Below are 17,928 nucleotides of genomic sequence, written 5' to 3' on the forward strand. Positions count from 1 at the left end.
CCCGAGGCAGGATTCGAACCTGCGACCGTAGCGGTCCCGCGGTTCCAGACTGCAGCGCCAGAACCGCGCGGCCACTTCGGCCGGCGTCGCTCATGTGTGCAACCCTTCAGCAACAAACAGTTGTGACGTCACATCCACTAAACGCAGGTTTGTGCTTAGTAATCTACATCCTAAAGCCTTTGACACATTTTGCTGCAGTTGGCAGGTTCTTCTCTGTGTGTGTGTGTGTGTGTGTGTGTGTGTGTGTGTGGTGTGTGTGTGTGTGTTGTAAGTGGTGCATTTTATTTGCAACCAAAATTTATTTTGGTGTCATTCTCTTGTTTGTTTTATTGCTGCAGCAAGAGACTAAAGTAAAATTATTTGTTAAAATATCAGTTCCCATCAGTCAGAATTACAAAAATTTAACTAAAAACTAAAACTATGAAAAATTCAAGGTTTTTCCCAGATGAAGAAATTCTCAAGTTTTTGCCAGATTTCCCAGTTGTTCTGGGTCGTATACAGCCTGTGTTTGTACACAGAAAAAGGGCACCAAAAATAGGTTCATTTGGTCCACGGGAGAAAGATGTTGCATGCTGAAAAACGTGAACAACCCAATGTTTGACGACAGATACCAATTATCCCAAAAAAGCCTTTAAAATTCTGACTAAACTGCAGCCACCTAAATATCATTCCTGAAGATATTACGAAGACAAGATTGGACGACAGCATGCACAGAGGCATTTACACAAACATTCTTTACATGCTCCATTTCCTAATGAAACAGGGAGAAATCCTGACATTTGGTACAATGAAAACTACTTTCTGCCACATATTCGGTGCAGATGCACATGTAGATTGGATATCAAACTAAGCTCTTCCTACAAACATGTCTTCAAACATCACAGTAGATTTTTCAGGATACATCTTTGTTAGATCTTCTTATGTTAGAACTAGTACTACCATCTCTCAAAATATTTCACTCTCTTTCAATACCCTGTATTGTATTTGCTGACAACAAAGCAACAGCTTCTGATGCCAAAACAATTAAGTTTGATTATCTTTACAGCATTTGACAGTTCCTATTTCAGGTTGCTACTAAACTACAGGCCATGTAAGTCTAATATAGCATGTCTCAATTTGACACTACTTTGGCAGCATGCATGCCACTAATCTACCCCAAAGTAAGCAAACAATGAAACAGAAGTACTGAAAGCAATATTACCTTTATGGCTACAGGATAAATGACACCTCCAACTTCAAAGCTTCCTTTCTTGAACTGCATAACTGATGTATTGTTAATGCAAGTTCCTTCAGGGAAAATGAGAATTGGAGGGTTGTTAGGATCAGACACATGCTCACGAAGCCTGAAAAATTACAGAGAAGACTTTTTCTTAACATCAGGTGCAAATCATCACTGAAATTATACTGGTAAAAACTGTATATTTTTTTAATATCTAGTGTTACAATATACAGTGAGAGCAACGTAAAACTGAACACAACACTATTTGTGGACGGACACACACACACACACACACACACACACACACACACACACACACACACACACACACACACAGAGAGAGAGAGAGAGAGAGAGAGAGAGAGAGAGAGAGAGAGAGAGAGAGAGAGAGAGAGAGGCGCTGGCGGGCAGCAGCTGGTGCTAACCCACATCGGCAATGGAAGACAACTGAGCCAAAATTAGGAGTATACCGTATATATTTCATTGCAGTGGAGTGTTGTGGCTACAAATGTGTGTGTCTAAAATGCCTATACAGTCCAGGAGAGAATAACTATAGAGCTGAAGACTACATTTTTTCTCAATAGCTTGAAGAAGCACATCAAGTGATCGTAGAAAAATTTCCAAATGTTGTGATCCCAGAAGATAGTAGGACACACAATGGAGGTCATACAACAGCTTTGGTTTCAAATTTCCTTTATAAGGACTCCACAGGTATTGTCAATATTTAAAGAATTACTGTCAGTCCAAAAAACAACATTAAGCAAGTTATCCCAACAATCTGCTGTTAAAATTTTTCATGAATTAAAATTTAAATCTTACCACATTACAGCTGTGCAACAATTGAAGAAGAAAGGACAATAAATGATTATTGCAACTGGCTTCTTGAAAACATTGATGGTGGACAAATAGATCTAATGACTTATTTCATGCCAGACAAGGCATAGTTTCATTTATCCAGCCATGTTAAGATTGAGAACCCCAGGTATTGGTATTAGTGTGCCTTTCCAATAACCATAAAGTAGGAAAAATATTTTTTGACTGAACTGTCAATCCACATGTTTACTCCACAATTTTTTAGGACTTTTATGCACAACTGATTGATAATGAAAAAGAAAACATTATCTTCCACCAAGATGGAGCAATGTTTCACTGAATCACATTCATGAAAGTTTCACAAATGAACGCGTTGCCAGCAGTGCCCAGTGACCTCCATGTTCTCAAGAGCTGGCTACTTGAGATCACTTCCTTTCGTTCCTTAAAGGGGAGTGTGTATGCTTCTAACCCCCACAATTTTGATGAACTGAAGATGAACATTCAATGAGAAATCAACGCAATTTACATTTTGCATCAGACGACTCAATATATTCAGTCTGGCACAAAAGTGTGCCAATGCCTAGGATAATCATTTTGAACATCTTTACTAACAATAATATTATTAAATGCAACATTTGTGTACCAACCTAAAATTTCATTCCAACATAATTTACTGATTCTGCAGCAGTTACATTTTGCATTTTGTTTTACATTGCTCACCCTGTATATATAATAATAAAATTGGAAATTTTTATAGAAATTTATTCACCTTGAATTTAACAATGTTTGCTCTATGTCCTGTATTACACACATGCTTCAGTTTTTAGAAACAAGTTTCAAACTTACGCCAGCAAGTCCCTTGATGTTGCCTCTTTTACTAATTGAGGCACTGGCTCGAACACATGCTGACGATGTATCCTTTCCTCAGTATGTTTCACTTATTCATGAATTTGGTCAAAGTCAATATAAGCTAAAGCTTTTAGTTTCATTTTTATAAGAACTTTACGTAAGGTATGTGTCTAATGTGTGTAATTGGAACAAGTTGTTTTTCAAATTATAAACCATTCTTAACTGGATATATTTAACACAATAGTATAGTAATGCGGATAAAAGCAAGCAAGCATGTAATCAAACTGACATTCGTGTGAAGAGAAATAAATATTTCGTGTCGCAATACTAAAGACTTTAATAATGGTTCAAATGCCTCTAAGCACTATGGGACTTAACATCTGAGGTCATCAGTCTCCTACACCTTAGAACTATAAGTAGTTCTAACCTAAGCACATCACACACAGCCATGCCCGAGGCAGGATTCAAACCTGCGACCGTAGCAGCAGCGCAGTTCCAGACAAATGCCTAGAACCGCTCGGCCACAGTGGCCAGCAAAGATTTTAATTTGATTGACTATTTGATACCTGCATGTAATGTCCTCTCTGAACCTAATTAATTCCATGAATTTAATAGGTTGCGAAATGTTGAGTGTACTTTTCCAGAAACTTTTAAATCTGTTCCAAAATACATATGCGGCAAACTTCTGCTACGAGCAAAATTGGTAATTAAGGCAACATCTGTAAATAAATTTTTGTCACAGGTGCTGTTAATGGTGTGGTATACCTTCTTGCAACTGCTTCTCTGTCCTTTACTTCAGAACGTTCAAACCATATGTGAGGGGACGCTCTCGCTAAAGCTCGCTGGAGGAGTCCTAAGAAACCACCATGCCTCTGACCAATCTGCAATGACAGTACATTATACAAAAGTAAAGGAAAGTTAGTAGACATTCCTCATATCCACATCACTGCACTCCAAAAATTACCATTATCTGGTACATTGTATATCTACATGATTACTTCCGACATACAGTGAGTACAAGTATTGTAAGGATTTCACTTCACACAGAACTAAAGTAAACTCATTATCATTTACTAAATTTTGACCACAAAGTCTGACACACACACACACACACACACACACACACACACACACACACACACACACACACACACACACACACACACACACACAGAGAGAGAGAGAGAGAGAGAGAGAGAGAGAGAGAGAGAGAGAGAGAGTTATTTTAAAATAATGTGCACAGATCATCTTTCTAACTATGAAGTAAAGTTTTTATTTGAAGTTGTAAGTGTAGACCCTCATCTTAAAACTAAAGCTGCAAACACTTTGTTTAATTCTACCAGGTGTGAAGTTATTTACCCATACCAAGCCAAGTCACGCCATGGATTTTTGTTATAGTATTAACATGGAGTATTGGTATTTAGGAATCTTCTCACTCCTTGTTGTTGGCATTGTTAAGATTACCATTCTTTAAATTCAAAATGCATTTTGAAGGTACACACTCATAGAAAAGCTAAATACTGCTAAAAATTAAATTTTAATTTCCATATTCTATTCCCCATCAGGTCTCAAATTCTTGTGAACTGTGGTAGCTTGGTTCAGTTAATTAGAAAATTACTGCTGATATGCTTTTCCACTGTTTATACAAAGTTTTACACTGTCATTTACAAGCAGACTGACAAAACTGTAAGAATGCTACTATATTTTGAGTAAATCAGAAGAAAGAAACAAATTAGGAAAAAATTAACAGATGACAATACACCTTGGTAAAACATCATGCGATTTTATAGCTCCACTTTCCCTGTGTACCAGTATGACAAAACTGCTACTTTCAAAGAATGTGATTCACAATCTATTCCTGAATAATAGGTTTGTCACTACTCACTCTGTGTGTCTGTCTTTGGATGGTTGCAAAGTTAGTATATACTTTTTCTGGCAATTTGATACTGGAAAATGCTGGATGGAATTCAAATAACACAATGAATAAAGGTAACCACTCACCACACAGCTGAGGCATCAAGTGATCAACATGCACACAAAGACCATTAGATACGTAACTAAGTTCTGAAATATTGTTTATGTTTAAATCTTGCATATGTGCCTATCAAACAATCGATGCCTCAAGTATATGGTGAGCTGTTTCATTTACTCCCTACATTGTTCCATTGTATGTCGGAAAAACACACTTCCTGCAATGTGTAGTTTTCCCACTCATGCTTTAGCAGTTACATCAACATACTTCTGTTATGCAAAGTATTCACAACAAAGAAACTAACTTTAGCAACAAATGACTGAATAAAATAGCTACATTTTTCTGTTATACAGACAATGACAGGCTTACTCAAAATGTAGTGGAAATCTCTGACTAAAAAGATATATCAATCTGGCTACAGGTTATATCCTTTTAAGGAATGCAATAAGTGTCTATATGCGAGGGTGTGATTTCATTAAGAGACTACTGATGCTTACTGTTCATTACATGGCATTTTATGAAGCTATCACTAGGATGAGAAGTTAAGAGCACATTAATTTTTTACTTGTGGTAAGAAAGTTCTGGCAGAACATAAATAATATTAAGAGTAAAGGACACTACTCACTGAATAATAGAAAAATTGAGTTCTACAGGCAAAAATTGAAACTCTGCTAGCTTTCGGATGAATCCTTTAAGGAGTCAGAGTGCACACTTTGTGAGCAGCAAATAACTTTCCAACTCTGGTATCCTCATGTCACATTCCTAATTCCACACACCTACTGCCTCCTCAACCTCTGCTTCCACCACTTTCTCCCTCCAGCCACCTCAACAGACAAGCTCTCACCCCAGTCCACCTGCTGAGCTGTAAAACCCAGTATCTTGTGTTCAGCTGGCACAATTAACTGCCCAAGCAGCAGGCGTGTGTAATATTTTTGTGGCAATTGATTAGTTTTAATTTTTTCTAGGAGAAATAATTACCGCACAGTCATGTTCAGTTTATACAGTTTACTGAGCTTCAGAACAAGGACTTCAGTTATGTTTTATCATAAAACATAATTGAAGTAGTTGTTAGCAACCAAGGAAAGTGGCCACAAATATCAACTGTATTCAGAACAGTGGTGCACGTGCACGCCGACAACTATGGTTCTACTATTTGGTCAGCTGTCTTTACTCCTGAATTATTTACAATTTTTTTTTACTTTTGTTGCACACGCAAAACCATTTCTAAATGGGCTATAAAGTGCACAACATCGTAATGTATTATTTAGCCAACCAACAAAGGTAGTCTGTCAAATACCTTCCCTTTCCCCACGACTCCAGGCTTCCCCGCTTTGCCTTGCACAGATATTGGTGACAGTACAGCAATATTAATTCCAACACTAATCTGATTAAGAACTTCTTGTCTGTCAGTCTACAGTTACTACCAAGGCAGTAATTTGCACATAATGCATATAACATAGAACTCATCCTTCAGCAGAATGAGTCTGTGACAGTCATACAGCACACAAACTATTTTGTTATAGCAAGAGAACCTCATCAAGTACAGCATCAGTTGTTATACTGACACACTACACTTTTATAACCAGATTTATTTATTCCTGTTCTGCAGTTTATAATGTAAGTTAATTCATAGTAACACAGGTTTCCATTAGCAAGGCACTGAAGGTTTTCATGGCTCGTGCTTACTTCTGATAAAACTTTGGGTTGAGGAGCCACTGCTGATACATCGACTGTGCCTTCTCAGCCCATTTATTTAAAAGTAAGTTCCTTAAAATATTTTCAACTACTTTTATTTATGAAGTATATGACTAAACAAAGCAAAAGGCAATTTAAACTTAAAAATAAAGTCACAATAAGAAACCAGTAAAGGTAATATTTCCACAATGACATACCAAGGCATAGCAGTTATCACAAGCTAGGACGAGGACATCAATTGGAGACGTGTGATTTGCTACACATATTCCACTCTTAGGTCTGTTTTCTGGATTGTGGTAGGTAATCACAGATGACAGAGCACTGGACAAAACACCAAAGCACATTATGGAAACACGATGGTTGAGCCAACGCTTGAATGGACCCTCAGGAACATAGCCCACAACAGCTGTACAAGCTGTCAACCACATAACCTGAAATAAAGGAAGCAATATCCTGCTACAACTCAACACACAACACATCTTGCACACCACACAACAGTGTCACAGAAGGAAAATTACACACTTCTTAGAAGTAACACAAATTTCTATAAATCCTCGAAGTAAATTATATACATTTTTTAAAAATATTTCTTGGAATAGTGAATTTATAATTAAAAGTTCTAATGTTAAGGAAACAAACAACTAAGACAAAAAATGCTTTGACTACTTCTGAAAGGGATAGAATGGAGTTTCAAATATCTCTTCAGCAGCAATTTAGGAGAGTCATTAAACTAAATTCACAGAAAGTGAGTTACACTATAGTCAAATCTCAGTACAGGCCCCAAGTCATAATTGGAAAGGGGGGGCTGCTGGGGGGGGGAGGGGGGGGGGGGAAGAATTATGAAGAATTGCTACAGCTACTACGAGATTTTTGGGTCTGCTACCAGAAGCTAACAAACACCTGCTGCAGGCCTTAACATACACACACACACAAACATGAAGAGTATGGACAGAAGACGACATCTCATGATAGGCAACAGCCTGGCCAAAGAAGCGAGGAAGCAACTGAGAAACAACTGATGATACCCAAAAATGGCCCACAAATCTCTGCAGAACATTTTTTATAACTCACCAAAGCATATGTTGTCTCTGTGGAAAGTATGCCAACATCTATTGGTGACGTGTGGTTTGCAACACAGACACCCCCTGCTCTAGGTCGGTACTGAATGTTATGAGATGTTAAGACGACAGTTAAAGAACATGCTAAGATACGAAATGCTATACGGTATGCATGGTTAACAAGCCAGTTTTTCAGCCAGCACTTTGGTACAAAACTTAGCACCCCAGTTGATGACAGCATCCAACATATCTAGAGAAAAAAGGTTATTGCAGGTTAATAATAATCAGAGTCCTTTCTGATAACAATGAATATCATAAAAATACTAACATTTTATATTCCTCTAAAACTGCTCAGAATTGTTCTAATGAATATCAATGTTTTATTCTAAAGACAACTCTAGCAAAGTATTTTTATGCACTTAATTCAGAGGTCATGGAAGATAAGCATATCTATTTTCATTCAATGGTTATAGCTTTGATTTAATATATCAACTTCATTTTTTAAACATTGGGAGGTTAATCATTAAGGCAAACAGGAAAGGTGAAAATTAAAGCAAAAATTAAATGATCATCATCTCACTGAACTGACTTTCTTATGATTCTACTACCTACTGAAATCCCAATCGACTTACTTCACATCAAGTATCTCATTCCCAGCTCACATTCTTACGCCCAGAAAAATGCAAACTGATCAGAAAATACAAAGGTCCCATGAAGAAAGCCAAGTTCATTTCTCTATTTTTTTGAGTTGTCACTAGTATATGAAAATATGGAAGGTATGAAATATTTCCTACTACAATAAATGACCAAAAATAATCTCTCTCATACTGAAAATCAGTGTTACAAAGAAGCTGTACAGGGGTAGAAAGAGCTTAGTCCATTTGAAATTGTGGGAAAAGCCAGGTATTTAAAGTAAATAATAATTTAGGTTACAGCCCAGACAAACAGATGTCTAATATTATTGTGATTCTGTGTGCTGTTGGCACATTAAGCTTCTGTGTACAGGTCTTTATATAATGTACTAGAGTTTCTGCAATTTTGTGAAAATACTGATATGGGTGTTGCCTGTAGTGAAAGTTTGGAAGGAGGTCATGAAATAATTAAGAAAAGAAAAGAAAAGCATAGCTGTATGTCTCTGGTATATACATTTTAAAAAATCATTAACTTAATGTCTCATGAGATGTGAAACAACTGCTACTGTAAGTTACAACATTTTGACATGCCTGAAGATACAAAGCAAAGTATTTTGAAAAGAATTAAACTTAATGGAATCCGTAGATTTTCAGGTGCTTATTATGTGGTCTCACTCCTGTATTTCCAATACAACAATATAAGGCGTAGTAAAGACAAATGTGAGTTAGAGAACAAATAGGCGATAGAGTGAAAGAAGTTTTCAGTTGTTGTTAGGCATTTATTACAATGCAAGGCATATCAAAAGTAAGATTCAGTATTTAGCACCTGGTCTTCAAACTACCAGGAATGTTCCTATTGATACTAGGAGGCAAACACAGGAACAGGCCCTGGAAGCTATGTGATGCAACAGTTAATACCATTATAAGCAGCACATTTTCAAATAGGCTCATACAGCTGTAGAATCCAATGGATTACAGTGATTTGACAGTTTTCTTTTACCAGTAAGACTACAAGAAATGCCAGGATCTGCAATTTTTGATTTTTTTTGTGGTTCAGAAGCACAAGAATACTATGACAGTCTTCCTATTGCTTGAAGTTCTCAGGGTATGCAATCTTGTACTATTTTTTAAATATAGTTTGATTCTTATTTCCAGTAACAAAGGAGAAAGCGATGTTTATGCTACTTTGATTCATGGAATCAGTCCCTTCTTTCATTGAATAAGTTACTCTTACTTGGTTTCTTAACACGTAGCATCAAGTTTCAATAAATAAGCAATAACGTTGTTATACATTTACAGTTTTTAACATAGCAAAATAAGTACAAATGTTATAGATTTGTGAGATATTTAAATAGAAATATTAATTTTCCATAAAATTTACAAAACTGGAATTAGCTCATTCCTTTCCCAGACCCTTCATATTTAATGGTTCTCCATGTTATAAAGACACTAGGTTTTCTATTATTATTATTATTATTATTATTATTATTATTACTCTTTCCTTTCTCAGACATTATGTCTGGTTAAAAATGGAAAGTGACGGGGACCTTGATCAAGCGTGACTTCCTTTTAACTGTACGGTATATGTTACATTGCATTTAGGAACTTTTGGGTAATTGAACATATATCAATAATTACAGATTTCTGTAGTTGTATATACAAGTTTGGATGTAGCTGTATTGTGTTGATGTACTGGTGGATACTGTGTGGTATGACTCTTGTAGTTCATAGTATAATTTGTATAATGTCAACTTTATCCTGATGCCACAGGTTCTTGTCTTCCTCAGCCAGTTGGATGTATTTTTCAATTTTTTTCTCCAGTTTTCTTCTGTATATTTGTTGTATTGGGTATGGATATTTCGATTAGTTGTGTTAATTTCTTCTTTTTATTGGTGAGTATGATGTCAGGTTTGTTATGTGGCGTTGTTTTATCTGTTATAATGGTTCTGTTCCAGTATAATTTGTATTCATCATTCTCCAGTACATTTTGTGGTGTATACTTGTATGTAGGAACGTGTTGTTTTAAAAGTTTAGGTTGTAAGGCAAGCTGTCGATGTATTATTTTTGCGACATTGTCATGTCTTCTGGGGTATTCTGTATTTGCTAGTATTGTACATCCGCTTGTGATGTGATCTACTGTTTCTATTTGTTGTTTACAAAGTCTGCATTTATCTGTTGTGGTGTTGGGATCTTTAATAATATGCTTGCTGTAATACCTGGTGTTTATTGTTTGATCCTGTATTGCAAATCATGAATCCTTCTGTCTCACTGTATATATATTGCCTTTTCTTAGCCATGTGTTGGATGCGTCTTGATCGATGTGTGGCTGTGTTAGATGATACGGGTGCTTGCCATGAAGTGTTTTCTTTTTCCTTTTTCTATTATTATTATTATTATTATTATTATTATTATTATTATTATTATTATTATTATTACGACCAACTAGGATCTCTCAATTCAGTTCCTCCTCTTTCTTTTTCTCCAGTCCTCCATCTTCTACCAATGTTACCTATTCCTTTCTTCTGTCCACATTGTTACCAATTTATTATTTCTTCTGCCTAGAAAACCATAGTATTTTAGTATCAAAAAACTTACTTTCTGTTATTTCTGATTCTTTGATGTTTTTCTATTTAGTTCTTTTCTCATTTTTGTAATCCATGCTATTATTGATTTCTTTTTCCAGAAATGCAGGACTATTTGTTTCATTAGCTTGTTCTCATTGAGTCCATGGAGGGCTCCAAAGGAGATTAATCTTTGCTTTACTATTACATCTGATATTTTCTCTATACTTTCATAGATCTCACTACTTCTCATTTTCCAATCAGCTGTAGTTTTTATTACCCCCATTTTTATCTAATAATCTGAGTATCTAGTGCCTCTATTGCTCCAGCTCACTTTTCATCATTAAGCATTTACATGCATATAAACATGTTGGTCTTACCACTTTGTTAGTGTTATAGTTTTGTTTTTCTAGACATGCATTTCTTATAAATTTGTATTGTCAAATCATGCATTTTTTTCATTTTATCAACTCTTACATCCATTGTAAATTTTTCTAGTCCATTCTGCTGTATAGTTCTTTAAGGTATTTAAATTTACTAAACTGCTCTATTTTACATATTTATTTTGACACATTTTTTTATATTTGTCATGAATTTTGTTTTTTCACCTTAAATTTTGGAACCAGATCTATTCGCTATTTTTTGCAGAAGATTTATTTCAATAAATTTTCTGTCACATTTTCTTAAAGTATTGCAGTAACACATCCAAATGCCAAGCAATTTACCTAAATACCACTTGTTTTCCTATCCAGGCTTATTAGATCAATTTTGTGATTTTGAGCTCCAAATTCCAGATCCTCACAGGCTTTTTTTCTAAAACAATGTTGAACAGTAAATGTGACAAACTGCACCATGTCTAAAAAAAAAATAATATTAATATTATTTCAAATACCTGAGATACTTCTCCCATAAATTTAACTTTGGATATAAATTTTAGAGTTTCATAAATTACATTTGGTAATTTTGTTTTAACACCAAATTCTCTAATGATTTTATCTGTCATTTCTGTGTCTACTGAATCAAATGCTTCCTTGAAATCAAATAATTGCTGGTTAATATTCTGCAATGAATTATTGATTTTAGGTTAAAAATCTGTTTTGTGTAGGATCTCCCCTCTCCCCAATATTCTCCCAGTCATTTGTCTACAGTTTCTTTAAATGTTCAGGATAATTTTTGGCAATATTTTGTATGCACAAGACTAAGTTCCTGATAGCAATAAATTACCCCCAGTTGCTGATAATGACAATATCTAGCAATTTTACTGAAATATACCATAATTAAGTGATAATTTAGAGACTCCAACTCCACTGTAATATTTTGTTCAAATTGTGATCCACCTAGAAATTTATGGAAGCTTCCACACCATATAAAGGAAAAAACAAAAAAAAGAGAAAACAGGCAACAGAAAAAGCTCTGAAGTATAATTACTTATGAAAGAATTCTTCAACAAATCATTTGTTAACATCTTACACACTCTTAACTACAGCTCATGTTTGCTTTTGACTGACAACATCAAACAGCATCTCAACTGAAACTGCACAACGAAGTCTCTGATAACAAGTCTGGGCTCAGCAATTTAGTAAAAATAAATAATTCAACCTGAAGCAGAATTAATCTCGTTGAGCTTGCAAACAGAGTAAAATACTTCTAGAATACTTAAAATTAATGGTATTACAAAATGGAAATATACTGCAAAAGATTAAATAGTGTCACAAGTGGAATAGATCACTGGTAATTCATGAATTCATGTTTGTGTACTGTATTTAACAAAGCTGGTCTAATCTGGTCCACACCGCATAAGAACTTCATTGAGCACAAACTAATTTAAGTCAAACTTTTGCATAACAACAGTGAGTACATGCAAAAGGCTGAGTATACTCCAGCAGACAGAAACCACACAATTTAAGAAATAGAATTGTGGGGGAATATAACAGCCCTACCACAAAAGAAAAAAATTCTATTAAATTATGGCAATATGTAACCCTTCCACAGCTACTGTTAGGACTTTGTTTATCCAAATGATCAGTTTTGTGAATTTGAACATCAAATGCTGCATGGAATATTAGAATGAATAATTAAAAATTATACAAAGCAGTTCAGTGTAACTGAACATCTTTCTTTGCATATTAATATTATGAAACCACACACATTAAAAGAAACTATCTCCCAAAATAGTGAAGCAAACAGCTTACTAAAATGCTGTACTTTTCTAATTTAAATGTTCTTATGCATAAATGTCAGTAAACAATAGAACTGAAATTACATGAAAATTTAGCCTTCTTACTACATGGGTGAAAGTAAGGAAAGTTATTTTCTTTATAATTTATTTTATTCACTGTTCCAAATGACTTACCCCTATGAAACAAATCATTACACGTAGAGGCAGCAGAAAGAAGTAGCGGACAAAGAATCCTGCCATCCAAATAACAGTAAGTCTCCAGCTGATGAATTCATAGTATTGATTTGTACGTGTCAAAAGATTCCAGGACTGAAACACAAGTACATCTTATGTCAATTAGAGTACAGGCTAATGAAATAATAATAGTACAAATCAAAACGAAGATGTGCAGGGCACAAACAGTGCTTTTTTTCATTATTCTGGTATAATACCTATGCACTTACTGTAATTAATGACAAGAAGTATTTCAACTTCATGTTCTTCATGCAACTGTCTTCCACAATAGCACAAGAAACCTTTCTGTTGAGGCGCACATAAATGATATGATTTAATTACATGACATGACATGTTAAAAATCAGATTACTGCAATGATAGGAATGCTACTATTTTCATCCTCTCCTGTTCCATTTGTCTGGTTTTCCTCCACTTTTTGACTGAATTACTATTAAACAAGTTTTTTGGCATACTGATACTGCATTCCACTTTTGTATCTGAAATAAAGATATTTTTCCATTACATAGTTCCCCTGATGACTGACTAATTCTCATCTCTTGGTCAGACACTCCATCGCAACAGCAGGCATCCTTTTCTCCATTCTCCAGCACCTCTCCCCCTTTAAATGTTTTTTTACAACTGTAATCCAGTGCTCATCACCATGCCTTGCCTGTATCCACACTTTCTTCTATACCAATACATATACTGCTCTACTCAACATGAGCACATATTATTTTATGAATGATTTAGGTTATTCACAAGTGAAATCAACTATCTAATTAACTTATCTAATCGTGAGCAAGTCTAAATATCAACAACGGTAATTGATTTCACACACTTCAAAATTAGATGTTTGACAGCACTCACAAAGTAACTGAGAAAGAGCACAAAAACACTTCATAAGAATAACAGCTTGATTCAGTTCACTATCTATCTGTGACTATCATAACCCTGCATCAATCTGAGTATGGAAATGAACTTTGAACATAAAAATTTCAGTCACTTATGTAGTATGAAATTTTAGGTCCTATAGCACCACCCTCATTGAGCTGGCAGTTTTGAACCACAGTTCAATGTCTGTATACATTAATTCCACAGCAAACAAAACAATTTATATAATGAAACAATAATACAGTACAGGTATAGTTAATAAGCATACAAAATTTGTCTCTGAATATGGTTTAGATATTCATATGCCGTAGGGGTAAATATCTGTTTAAGGAAATGCTTTGGTTCATAGTACAGTATACATGCTTATGTAGATCCTAACATCAGTATGTAGAAAACTACTAATGCTGGGCAGTTGTCTTCAGCTTTAAACTTATATCTACACTCAACAGAACACATTATGCTGTGTGGCAAAAGATACTTACAGCAGCATTATAATACTTATCTAGTACTCTTTACAATTCCCCCTCCTCCCTCCCAATATCACCAATTCTCATTTGGACATCATCATTGCTACTAAGATAAAATATCTGACAAAAAAGTATAGTCATTAAGAGTTCAATAACACACCTTGAGTTCTTCTGCTTCAAATCTGTGTGTAACTTCATCTTCTATTATTGCTTCAACTCCAGCCTTGACATAGTCAAGGAGATCTGAAAGCTGAAATTCCCTCTTCAGCGTCTCAAATGATCTCCTTCGAATGAGATCCTGAAATTGTAATTGTTGCACTGTTAGTCCAATTCACAAGGTCTTACATCACTTATGTAATGCTGAAAAACTGTGGCACAAAGAAAAAGTTTATTTTTAAAAATTATTTATTTTCTTGTGGTAAAGACAGTAATTATTTTTTAATGTTGCACAGCAATCTGATTTGAAAAACAGTCAGTAAGATTTGTTTCTACTCACAGGAGGAGCAGTGGATGTCTCTTCCTGTTTGTTATTGCCTTTGTAGTTCTGTACAGGATCTGGCGCGAGGATGAGATCTTCTCTGCTGATCAAATTATTGCTTATCACCCCATTCATTTTCTTTTCTGGTGTTTTATTGCACACATTATTGCAGTTTTCTTTAACCTCTAAAACATCTTTTTGTTCTTTTTCTTCCTCCTCTTCTTCATCATCTGAGTTATCTCTGCTCACCTGGCGGTCTTTCTGTGCTATTTCTATATGTTGACGTCCATACTGTGAAAGAAAAGAACAAATTTATTTTCTAAAAAAGTAACAGTCAATTCATTAAAGTCTTTAATATCCAGTGACAAGGCTAATGGGGCAATTTTTTTGACAGTGACAGCAAAAGGAAGTTTTATTTCTGACTAAGGGCTCATGACACGAAATAGCTTTTTAAACTGAAAAAAATCTGCACATATTAGATCTCTCAGAACATACTTTGAGTTATTAAGACTCTCATAAATCATCACCTAGGAGCTACTAACACAAGTTTTGATCTCTTCCGCACCTGCTGTTAGTCATGAATTTATGAAATATATGATAATCATTCAGTTACAAAAATTTATAGTAATACAGAAGTGTAGTAACATAATTTATTATCTTTTAACGTAAGCTGTAAATGTGATATATGTAGATTACTCATGTACTCTTTTCTATAAGACTCTTGCATTACAGTTTCAGCTGGTTTATTTGCAGTAACAACAATGTGGCTATGACTTTCCTTCAAAAAACGTTGAAAATCCGTTAAAGGAATCTCTGCCGAAAAAGTCTTCACAAGCAAACAGTTTAATCAGGGATTGCGAGGGAGGGAGGGGGGGGGGGAGGGATTGGATTGTTTTGGGGAAGGAGACCAGACAGCGAGGTCATCGGTCTCATCGGATTAGGGAAGGACGGGGAAGGAAGTCGGCCGTGCCCTTTGAAAGGAACCATCCCGGCATTTGCCTGGAGCGATTTAGGGAAATCACGGAAAACCTAAATCAGGATGACCGGACGCGGGATTGAACCGTCGTCCTCCCGAATGCGAGTCCAATGGAGGGGGGGGGGGGGGGGCCTCGACATGAGCACCGGGCGAGGTGATCACGTCTCAGACGCGAACTGTATCGTTACTAGAAGACACGACGTGGCCTCGTTGGTCATGGCCACGTAGCGAGTTGAAGGCCGTTCGTGCCCCAAGACACAGCTGCCCAGCGGTGCGGCTAATAGAAGATACTGAAGCGTCGAACTTCAATACTACGCGACAACGTAGCCGAGAAACAACTGTTAATCACAATCGGATCCACATACGTCTAATTACGGTAGCTGTCTTAGTTCATTACTATCTCGAGAATTAATATTTGGGCTGAACAGCTGATTTTCTCCTGAAATATTTAATCGGTAAATTAAAAGGGTATGAAGCCTTAATCCGAAGAGATTCTGGTCGTATGTAAAGTATGTTAGCAGCAAGAAACAGTCAACGCCTTCTCTGCGCGATAGCAATGGAGATACTATCGAAGACAGTGCTGCCAAAGCAGATTCACTGAAAACAGCCTTCTGAAATACCTTAAAAAAAGAAGACGAAGTAAATATCCTCGGAGTAGTGAAGCAACTCAAATCACTTAATAAAAGCAAGCCTTCTGATCAAGACTGTATACCAATTAGGTTCCTTTCGGAGTATGCTGATGCATTAGCTCCATACTTAACAATCATATGCAACCGTTCCCTCGACGAAATATCCGTAGCCAAAGACTGGAAAGTTGCACAGGTCACACCAAAATTCAAGAAAGGTAGTAGAAGTAATCCACTTAATTACAACGTCTATATGCAGCAGGATTTTAGAACATATATTGTGTTCCAACATTATGAATTACCTCGAAGGAAACGGTCTAATGACACACAGTCAACATGGGTTTAGAAAACACCGTTCCTGTGAAACACAACTATCTCTTTATTCACATGAAGTGCTGAGTGCTATTGACAAGAGATTTCAGATCGATTCCGCATTCCTGGATTTGCGGAAGGCTTTTGACACTGTACCACAGAAGCGGCTCGTAGTAAAATTGCGCGCTTATGGAATATCGTCTCAGTTATTTGGATTTGCGAATTCTTGTCAGAGAGGTAATCGACGGAAAGTCATCGAGTAAAACAGAAGTAATTTCTGGCGTTCCCCAAGGTAGTGTTATAGGCCCTTTACTGTTCCTTATCTGTATAAACGATTTGGGAGACAATCTGAACAGCCGTCTTAGGTTGTTTGCAGATGACGCTGTCGTTTATCGATTAATAAAGTCATCAGAAGATCAAAACAAACTGCAAAACGATTTAGAAAAAAATGGTGCGAAAAGTGGCAGTTGACCCTACTTAACGAAAAGTGTGAGGTCATCCACATTAGCGCTAAAAGGAACTCAAACTTCGGTTACACGATAAAGTCTAATCTAAAAGCCGTAAATTCAACTAAATACCTAGGTATTACAATTACGAACAACTTAAATTGGAAAGAACACACAGAAAATGTTGTTGGGAAGGCTAACCAAAGGCTGCGTTTTATTGTCAGGACACTTAGAATATGTAACAGACCTACTAAGGAGACTGCCTACACTACGCTTGTCCATCTTCTTTTAGAATACTGCTGCGCAGTGTGGGATCCTTACCAGGTAGAACTGACGGAGTACATCGGAAAAGTTCAAGGAAAGGCAGCACGTTTTGCATTATCGCGAAATATGGGAGAGAGTGTCACAGAAATGATACAGGATTTGGGCTGGAAATCATTAAAAGAACGGCGTTTTCGTTGCGACGGAATCTTCTCACGTAATTCCAATCACCAACTTTCTCCTCCGAATGCGAAAATATTTTGTTGACACCGACCTACA

The 17,928-nt window shown here is 36.0% G+C and overlaps 1 protein-coding gene across 2 annotated transcripts in view; it reads right to left on the minus strand.

Annotated features, from left to right (window-relative positions):
• Positions 1 to 17,928, minus strand: part of LOC124802485 (glycerol-3-phosphate acyltransferase 3-like) — a 225,492-nt gene that overhangs the window by 20,046 nt on the left and 187,518 nt on the right. For both annotated transcript variants that reach the window (XM_047263296.1, XM_047263295.1), the window contains 6 exons: positions 15,047 to 15,319; positions 14,711 to 14,848; positions 13,153 to 13,287; positions 6,746 to 6,979; positions 3,647 to 3,762; positions 1,202 to 1,343 (listed from right to left, as the gene is read on the minus strand). In XM_047263296.1, coding sequence (XP_047119252.1) covers positions 1,202 to 1,343; positions 3,647 to 3,762; positions 6,746 to 6,979; positions 13,153 to 13,287; positions 14,711 to 14,848; positions 15,047 to 15,319 — 1,038 coding nt within the window. The remainder of the gene's footprint in view (positions 1 to 1,201; positions 1,344 to 3,646; positions 3,763 to 6,745; positions 6,980 to 13,152; positions 13,288 to 14,710; positions 14,849 to 15,046; positions 15,320 to 17,928) is intronic.

This window comes from Schistocerca piceifrons, chromosome 6 (assembly GCF_021461385.2).
Source record: "Schistocerca piceifrons isolate TAMUIC-IGC-003096 chromosome 6, iqSchPice1.1, whole genome shotgun sequence".
In the NCBI taxonomy this organism is placed as follows: domain Eukaryota; kingdom Metazoa; phylum Arthropoda; class Insecta; order Orthoptera; family Acrididae; genus Schistocerca; species Schistocerca piceifrons.